Raw genomic sequence first — 8,747 nt, forward strand, 5'->3', positions numbered from 1 at the left:
AAATATATATATATATATATATATATATATATGTAAATTGCAGCTGAGATTAGGTGAAAGAGGTTTGGAATGGTCAGGGCAACTAAGCAGCCACAGCCAACATCTTTTACAGATATTTAGAGAAATCCTATGATTTCAAAAAAAAAGGAAGAGTAAGCCACTATGAATATAAGGAAACGCTAAAAAGCTATAATAATATCTTTTTTAATACCAACTCCCTTACCAGATATGGCAGAAGGAAGCTCCTCTTCACTCTTCGCAACAGCATTTCCACGCCCATCATAAGCTAACCTCTTGCTCTTTATCATAAGAGGATAGCCAAATAGGTCACCTGATCTCTTGGCTCCTTCAAGATCATCAATCTGTTTTATCCATACATAGAAACCAATAAATCCAAATAATTTCAAACAAGTTTGGACTTTCAAAACAATAATGTAAACTAAATAGCTAGCCCTTAATATCCTTAAAAAGAGTAGACTACCTCCATAAACTCAGGAAGTGGAATGGCATGCTGAGAAAAATGAACTTTCTGGAGAAATTTATCCTGTAAGATAGAAAGAATGCTTCCAGCTTGATAAATTCATCATGTAAGGTACAAATATGTGCGATATAGAACAAACAATAAAAATAACTTAACATCCATTCAAGTGTCAAAAGAAGATGAAAACGATGCAATTTATTATAGACATTTGTAAAGCTTCATGCGAAAACAATTCCAAGGAATCAAGCCTATTCAGGATATTACTTGGATAATTCGAATGGTAGAAGCTCTAGGTTCGCAATCCACTCCTTGTTGCTCAAGCCTCTCTAGAGTGGCAACATCCACATGTTCAATTTCAACCGTCAAAACTCCACATCTAACTACCAAGAAACAGATTACGAATGTAAATAATTCATTTTCAACAAACAAAGACAACAAAAGTTCAATATCAAATTTGGACCTTTTCGCAAATTCTTGAACAGTAGCGCTGTCATCAAAGCTCCCAACCATATGATCATAAGCGAGAGCACTGGCCGGGCAATTCTCTGAAGGGTCCAAAACCATGACTTTAATGGCCATTTTTGAAGCTGCTTGGCATAGCATACGACCCAATTGGCCTCCTCCTAACACACCAACAATCATTTCGGATAGTCCATGAACTGGGGAACCATTATCATTCCTACATAAAAGAAAAAAAAAAACAATAGTAGCAAGCTCTTGGTCAAAGAAGTCAAATTTAGTTCTTTATAAGTTAAAAAATAAGAACCATTTGAATATAAATAATTTACATAATTTTACAAAACCAAAAAGATCCAAAGTTTATTTCTTTTGTTTCATTCGAAACAAAAAGGAAAATACACCAACTTGAAACTTCACTGAAAATGATTCATATTTGGTACACGAATATCAATTAAACTTTCTGTCAACCTAAGTTTCTTCTATTTTACAGTGAAACAAAGAAAGATAAGAAAAAGGGTGAGATATTGAATCATAAATTGCGAAAAAGAAAAAGACCTGAGAGAGGAGGTGGTCTCGTGAGAGTCAGGTGAGGCGCGGCAAGCGAGGACGGGATTGAGGAGCTTGAAAGAAGAAGTAGAAGAAGAGTGACAGAGCTGAAGCTTGCGGCGGATATGGTGGTCATCGTCGGCGGCCATGGAGAAAAAGCGGAGTGAGAGAGGTATAGGTGGCGGTGAAAGAAAATGAGATGGTCTGAAAGCAAAGAATGATGATGATTCAGAGGAGCTCGAAAACACTGCGTTTAAGTTCTGTTGGAGCATCTCTTTATTTTTTTTTCTGTCACTTTCTCTGGAAAATTGAAGAGAGAGAAAGAAAGAAGTGAGTTTTGGCTCCAAAGAACAACGGCGCTCCACTCCTTCGCAGTTCTCTCCCCACCCTGACGTTCCTTTTGCCTTCTAATTTGATTTTTCAATTTTCTTTTTTAATTTTAAATACTAATAATATTTTTAAAAAACCTTTTTAAGCTTTTCAAAAAGTTTTTTTTAAAATTATTCTCTAAATATCTTGAAGAGTTTCAATTTCAACCTAATAGTATCTTTAAAAGGTTTTATTTTTAAATTTATATTTGATGGAATATTATTCGTCAATTAAATATTATTATCTTCATAATAAATAAACTTTAATATTAAAAAATTTTCAAAAATAAATTTTGATAATTTTAAATCAAATTTTTATTTTTACACATATGTAAAGTCTCATTTTATGATTAATAATATTATCAATATTATATATTAAAAATATATCATATATAAATATTTTATTTTTAATCATATTTTTATTAAATTTTTATTTCATTTATTTTTAAAAAACATTTTCAACTTTTTTCATCGATTGGAAATACATTAACGAAAAAAATTTAATCTTCGCAAAATATCTTACATCCGCATGTAATATATTTCTCATCGATCTACTCTTCTCTTTGAGATGAATTCAATCTTATTAACCTTGAATTTTATTGAAAAAATATTACCAATTTCTTCTTACAACATCGATCTCACAAAATAATAAAATAATAAATTAATTAGTTTTATTTTATAATAATTTATAATTTTTTAAATATATACTATCAGTGTATAAGATAATAATCCAAAAAAAAAAGAAAAAATACCAAGAAAACATTCACATTGAGATGCAAAATGGGGACCAAATTCTGTATATTCAAGCAATCAATCAATAGCAAACTTGGGAAGCAGACAGAATTCACTAGCAGGAATTGCTACCTGTTCTAATGTACATACAACATTTAGCTTTACACTCAACAGCACACCTTGCACAAATGCAATCACTCAACCACTACTTGTACCTTCAAACTGAAAAAATTCAAGAGAGGAAAAAGGAAAAATGGGGATAAAACTCTCACCAACTCAATGTTTTTGATGGTATGCAAAAGCTTGTAGCTACCTATAGAACCCCTGGCAAAAAAATGTGGGGGGAAAATAAAGGAAAGAACACTCTAAAAATCATGTCCTATATTAGGTTCTGCCTAAGGAGAAAACAAACTCTGCAATACTGTACAATTAATTGCCAGTCTTCATCACCAGGTTATTAGGGGTTTGTACATTCAAGCTTCTTCTTGGAGCCTCAGCGCGTCATCTCTTGCAGGCATCTGTTAGATTAACAATACAAGTGAGCAAGAGCTGCTGATTTGAGCTTGCTGGTAAGCATGTTATAATCACATCTTTCAGGCACTGCATTTTCACCCCTAAAGCAAACATTTTGGAAGGAAAATAAGAGTACTTCCTCATTTACACAAGTTTATGAACTAAGACAATTCTTTACTTATATCTTTTATAAATTGCTACTAAGATCAACCTAGCTACTTCCAGAGTCCAGACAGTCATGACATGAACATATCACAATAGATTATTTGCAAATATTTCTGCTTTCAAATGTATCTCTCTATCAGCAAAAATTCGAAATTAGGGAAATGAAAAACATACTCCAAAAATGAAAATTGAAAGTACTCACGCTAGAGTGTTTGCACATAATGCCTCAAGCAATGAATTCTTCATGTTACCCTCATTCATCTCCTGACAATGGATTCTTCATGGTGTCCTTGTTTGTGTCTCTGAGTGACGGATCTGTTTCTTCAACTGTGCAGCAGACATTAGGTTTTTCGCTAACTGGCTCTGCAGGCACGCCTACCATTTCTTCAATTCCATTAGCTTCTGATTGATCCACTGTGACCTGTCTTGCTTTCAAATCATAGCCCGACTTCACTATGTCCTCCAGCATTGATTCATTGGGGAGCTTCATCCTGCAAAATTCAAGCTCTGCTTCTAGATCTTGAATCTCTTTGTCCTTCTCTGCAAGGAGGTCATTTGTTTTTTGCAATGCTTCCATATCATACTCAGCTTGTTCTTCCATCATTCTCAGGCTCTGCAAGGCTTCCATGTGGAGTGTTGCCTTCTCCTGCTGCAGTCGAGTAATCATGGCCATTGCTTGATTTGCAGCAATTGTAGAGGCATTTCTTTCTTCTTCCAATTCCTTATACAAAGCATTCAATAATTTCCTGTCATGCTCAACCTGCCGTTTCAGCCGATCAACCACACTTTCACCTTCGATTTCACTAACAATGCTTCCATCTATAGACAAACCAGACTCATTTCTCTCTAGGGAGATCCTCTTTTGAAGCATTTGCATTCCATTAAGTGTAGAAGAGTCTGAAGCCTTTAATTCATCACTATTTATAGATATCCTAGGACTTACTGAGATCCTAGGACTTACATCATTTATTGATTGCTCAATCCCTCGAGCCGCAGATAACTGTGACAATAAAACTTTCAGATCCTCACTAAGTCTAGAAGAATCTTTTCCAATCCATTGTTCAAATTTGCCAGACAATTGTCTCCCTCTACTTCCTACTGCTAGCTTATAAGCATCGCTTAGATCCAATGAATTGGGTACTTGGATGCTAGTGTCGCTTGCAACATGGTTTGTTTCTACTGGTGATTCAGGTACTGGAAATGGCTGTTCTCTTGACTTGCAGATTTCCTCACACTCTGTCACAGATTTCTTCTTGACTTCAAGAGTTCTCATAACACCTAGTGACAAAAATATAAGATGAATAAAATATGCCACAGAGATTAACCATATCATGTAAGTTATATGGGGTGTTGAAGCAGCTGGTAGAAATGAAACAATGAAACACAAGTAGGATGGGTATTTCTACAAATTAAAGAGGCCAATTTAATGGATATTTGAGAATTTATAATTCCAAAACTTCTCAGGGACTTCCCTTTTGTTTTAACTAAAATCTCTTAAAAGCATGTTCACAATTTGGAAATTATGTCCTTAATTTTGGAAATGCACCTGACACATCTTGGACCTTAGAGCATTTATTGATTGCACCTCAAAATATTACGTCATATATGAGTTTTTCTCATACCAAAAATCAAGGAGAATGTGTTGGAGGAGGCCTAATAGACTCATAGTATCTACAAGCTATGAGATTATGGTGATACAATCACTTTTCAAATTGTTAAAATAAAAATATTGGACAGTTTCTGGTTTTCCCTTCATATGTAAAACTGAACCAGAAAGAAAGACCAGGCAAAATGTGAGGAAGTTCAACTTACTGCTCTCTTTTGATTCTTCAACAGAAGGTGCAACAACATTTGATGGAGAAACATCAACTTCCTCATTGCTCTCTTTTGATCCTTCAACAGAAGGTGCGACAACATTTGATGGAGAAACATCATCAATGGAAATAGGCTTGCTCTCCTTTGACACTTCAACAGGGGTTTCATTGCCAAGTGATAATGAAGACACATGATCGAGGGAAATAAGCTTACTGTCTTCTAACCCTTGAATAGGAATTTCACTGGCATCGGATGATGGAGGAACCTTATCAAGGGAATTAAGATTCATTTTTGTTGACACATCAATATAAGCTTCCCCACCATTTGGTGATAAAGGGACATCATCAAGAGAAATAAGCTCAGCAAATGCAGAGGGTTTAGTTTTGCTACTGGCTTGCTTCCAATTAAGTTCCTCCAAGTCACGGCCACTTAAATCAGTAGATTCCACAGATTTAGTGCCATGAGGCTCGATGATATCTTGTTGTGACTGTGAGATGAAAATTGAAGGCTTCGTTTCAGAAACAGAATCTATCAATTTTTCGGAAGCAAAATCTTCTGACACAGTAATAGTACGGGACTCTGGCTGCACATGTTGGTCAGCAATATCACTTTTTACATGATCAGTTTCACGAATTAAAGCATCTTCCTCATCACCAGCATCACTAGACAATTCAGATTCAGAATCAGAAGTAATCTTAAGCTCCGAATATGCTACATGAGATAAAGGATCAGCCCTACTTTTTCTCTGATGTGTAGCTCTAACTGAAATCAGTGCATTGTCACTTCTGTTCTTCTGCTCATCCTGCTCACGTTCTACAGTAACTGGCAAATGTAAATCAAATTCAGCAGCCTGAGACACAGTCGATTGTGTCTGCATCAATGTTTTGACATACCCTTTGGGCATCCATGGCTCATTGCAACAAGAACAGTGCCTCATAGTTGAATGTGCATGTTTATGATCCTCAAGTGATGGATCCTCCACAAGACCACAGTCAGAAACTTCCCCCAATTTACCCACCAATAATCTATATGTTTCAGCATTAGACTTATTTATTGTAGCAAATGAGAAAAGGCAACTTTCACACATTCCATGAACATCAACAAGCTTGTTGTGAGCATGACAGTAAACTAAGGTTGATATCTCCAACTTATGATCACCACATACCAAATCCCAATAAAATTTTCGTTTTTCTTTGCCTAAAACATGATCAAGTCTTGAGCATAGCAAGCATGGTGTTTGCAATTTGCATTTATGAGCAAATTTTGTGATCAAGTATGAGACAATAGCATCAATAAAAAGCATAAAAATCAGCAGCCATTCAAGAAAGGCTGATGATAAAGCTCTAGTAAACCGATGGGCAATTTTCTGTGAGTTGACAGATGAAATCCCCCCACTAGCCATTCCCCAGAAGATTACGTAACCTCAGAACAAGATGCTGATTGCTTGAAATAAAGCAAATTCCAATCCTCCCACAATGTAACAGTAATCCAAGGCAAGTTTCAATACTGCAACCATCAGTAAAAAATGATCCTCAGAGCTAAGTAAAAGAAGAAGAGTTTAGAGCAAAAAAAGAAGTTCTAAAACCCTGTCTTCCTAACAGAAAGAAGAAAAAGAAACACCTGCCCAAGCAACCAAAATTTAGCAGCAATGAAGAAAACTAATAAATGCAGCCATTACTTATAAAAGAGCAATTTCCATGAACACTAAATTAGTCCAAAGCAACTAATTGCTGAAAAGTTCAAAATAACTTTTTCCAGGGTAACAACCAACAGAGGCACAAGTTTTCGTAATTAAAGAATACCTATAGAATCCAAACATAGACACAACATCAACTGCTAACAAGCAAAACTTTCAGCTTAAGTAAACTAAGATAATTGCAACTCAGATGCTAAAGGATACGCCAGTGAAATGTATATCTGATAGATAAAGTCTGATATAAAATTCTTCACCAGCAACAACATGCATGACTATCTCGATGTATTTCTTAACAATTCGAGATACCATTTCTTATAGAAGATCTATGAATGCAAGAGAAAGTGGATAACAGAACAATTAAATAAGTTAAAATAATGAACTCCAATAAATGATCAATGGCCATAATTGTTAAACATATATCTCAGTTAACAAAGTAATGAACCAAATCCTTGTATTAAAACACACTCAAGCACAAGAAAAGTATTTCTGAAAGAGGATTAACACACTAAATAAAAGATCCCAACAGACATACATCCTGCATCTAAAGCTATAAAATAAGACAATCATTTCTTATTGAAGGAAAATCCAATATCTAAAAAGCTATAAAATGCATCCAAATCAAAAACTAATGAGAAAAATTCCAGAAAAAAATAAAAATTCAGCTGTCCTACTAGATCAATACAAACCAAATACATAGCGAAAGAAAGATATAAAGCATCTTTGAAAAAGAAAAAGGAAAATCATTTTGGACTTATGCAATATTTCAACTAATAAAAACGTGAAAAAAAAAAAACAGAGCCTGAACAAGAAACTAGCAAAAAAATTTTATAGCATAAGACAACGAACTCGATTTTTCTAAAGGATCAACATGGGCCATAGATAGAGAACTTCACAAAACCAAATTATCAGCGACAACAGAACAAAAAAAAAAATTCCATCAGCATCAAGCCTAAATCAGAATCTAACACAAAATTATAAACTTTCAGCCAATACTCAGACACATGGCCCGATCAAAATCCATCAAAAACTCAAACTTTCTACAAAACCCCCTGAATAAAACTTAATCATATTAGCATCATTCAAAAACTAAATTGAATTATATATACAAGTCAAACTATGATATTTCCAAGGGAAAAAAAAAGAAACTTTGATAAGTTGCAAGAAGAGAAACCTGACCTGTTCGTATGAGAAACTAGAGAGGAAGACAACCAGAAAAAAGCCACTGAGAATTCAGAGGAAAAAGCGTCCAATCAAAGTGACCCATCTTCAAATTCATGTCGAAAAACAAAACCGATGTAACAGTTATTGAAGAACGAGAGATCGAAACAAAAGAAAACAAAAAATATAGTAGTTTTATATAAGAATAAACAAAGATAACAACAAAGAGTGCAACGTTGTTTTCACGTATTTTTTGCATTATTTTATAAAAGGAAAATTTTTACTTTTATAAAAAAAAAAGGGGGAAATAAAAAGATGATAGAACAGCCGACAAATACCAAAAAGTCGGCTGCCGATTAGAAAATGCTAAAAACCGAAAGTAAAAGAAAGACAAATATAAAAGCAAAGGTTCCAGAGAAAATTCACTGTCAAAAACCCAAAAAAGTTTCATTTTTGTTAGTAAAAATCCCTCATTTTTTAAACTTTATTTCTTTTCTTTCTTAAGAAATAAATAGTAATGGACGATCAATGGAAAATGGGTTATATTTATTTTTTGGAAAAAAGGTGCCATTTTTTTTATTATCTTAATGATTGGAATGACTTGTCGGTGAAGAAATTATGTAACCGACCAATGGTGGAAAGTTTCCCGGGAGACCCAACCAATGAGGATAATTGTAAGTTACAGAGGCGTGTGACTGTCGGGAAATTCAGAGGTTAGCTCTGATTTGACCGTTAAACTAACTGAAATATGAAAAAAGTTGGGTTGTTTTTTACCAGAATCGACCGCTGTGTTTCTTGGTTATGTCATGGAGGT

The 8,747-nt window shown here is 34.4% G+C and overlaps 2 protein-coding genes across 4 annotated transcripts; both read right to left on the bottom strand.

Moving 5' to 3' along the window:
• Positions 1–179: 179 nt before the first annotated feature.
• On the bottom strand, positions 180–1,878 carry LOC110415624 (phosphoribosylaminoimidazole carboxylase, putative / AIR carboxylase). The gene is made up of 5 exons (XM_021427328.1): positions 1,496–1,878; positions 942–1,160; positions 746–857; positions 482–544; positions 180–362 (listed from the first exon to the last, which is right to left on the bottom strand). Exons 1-5 carry the CDS (start codon positions 1,756–1,758, stop codon positions 180–182), a joined length of 840 nt encoding a protein of 279 aa, XP_021283003.1. The 5' UTR covers positions 1,759–1,878.
• A 757-nt stretch (positions 1,879–2,635) lies between these two features.
• LOC110414739 (myosin-binding protein (Protein of unknown function, DUF593)) lies at positions 2,636–8,436 on the bottom strand. Of its 3 annotated transcripts, none has more exons than XR_016351166.1 (4): positions 7,952–8,436; positions 5,077–6,585; positions 3,467–4,542; positions 2,636–3,200 (listed from the first exon to the last, which is right to left on the bottom strand). XR_016351166.1 is itself a non-coding variant. In XM_089783455.1 (3 exons), the coding sequence occupies exons 2-3, from the start codon at positions 6,479–6,481 to the stop codon at positions 3,518–3,520; spliced, it is 2,430 nt and encodes an 809-aa protein (XP_089639581.1). In that variant the 5' UTR covers positions 6,482–6,585; positions 7,952–8,436; the 3' UTR covers positions 3,215–3,517. The 3 variants fall into 3 exon arrangements, 1 of the variants encoding a protein (XP_089639581.1); XR_016351165.1 differs by having other exon boundaries at positions 2,636–3,104; positions 7,952–8,435; XM_089783455.1 differs by lacking the exon at positions 2,636–3,200 and having other exon boundaries at positions 3,215–4,542.
• Positions 8,437–8,747: the final 311 nt, after the last annotated feature.

This window comes from Theobroma umbraticum, unplaced genomic scaffold, assembly GCF_002168275.2.
Source record: "Theobroma umbraticum cultivar Fairchild unplaced genomic scaffold, ASM216827v3 scaffold_147.0, whole genome shotgun sequence".
In the NCBI taxonomy this organism is placed as follows: domain Eukaryota; kingdom Viridiplantae; phylum Streptophyta; class Magnoliopsida; order Malvales; family Malvaceae; genus Theobroma; species Theobroma umbraticum.

What these genes read in the sequence shown, in the direction of transcription:
- LOC110414739 (XM_089783455.1), bottom strand. Translation starts at nt 6,481, where the DNA reads ATGGCTAGTGGGGGGATTTCATCTGTCAACTCACAGAAAATTGCCCAT. An exon ending in TGAAGAATCAAAAGAGAGCA is followed by an intron (nt 4,543 to 5,076) that starts GTAAGTTGAACT and finishes TTTTGTCACTAG; the next exon opens with GTGTTATGAGAACTCTTGAA.
- LOC110415624 (XM_021427328.1), bottom strand. Translation starts at nt 1,758, where the DNA reads ATGCTCCAACAGAACTTAAACGCAGTGTTTTCGAGCTCCTCTGAATCA. An exon ending in CTACCATTCGAATTATCCAA is followed by an intron (nt 545 to 745) that starts GTAATATCCTGA and finishes TCTATCTTACAG; the next exon opens with GATAAATTTCTCCAGAAAGT. An exon ending in CACTTCCTGAGTTTATGGAG is followed by an intron (nt 363 to 481) that starts GTAGTCTACTCT and finishes TGGATAAAACAG; the next exon opens with ATTGATGATCTTGAAGGAGC.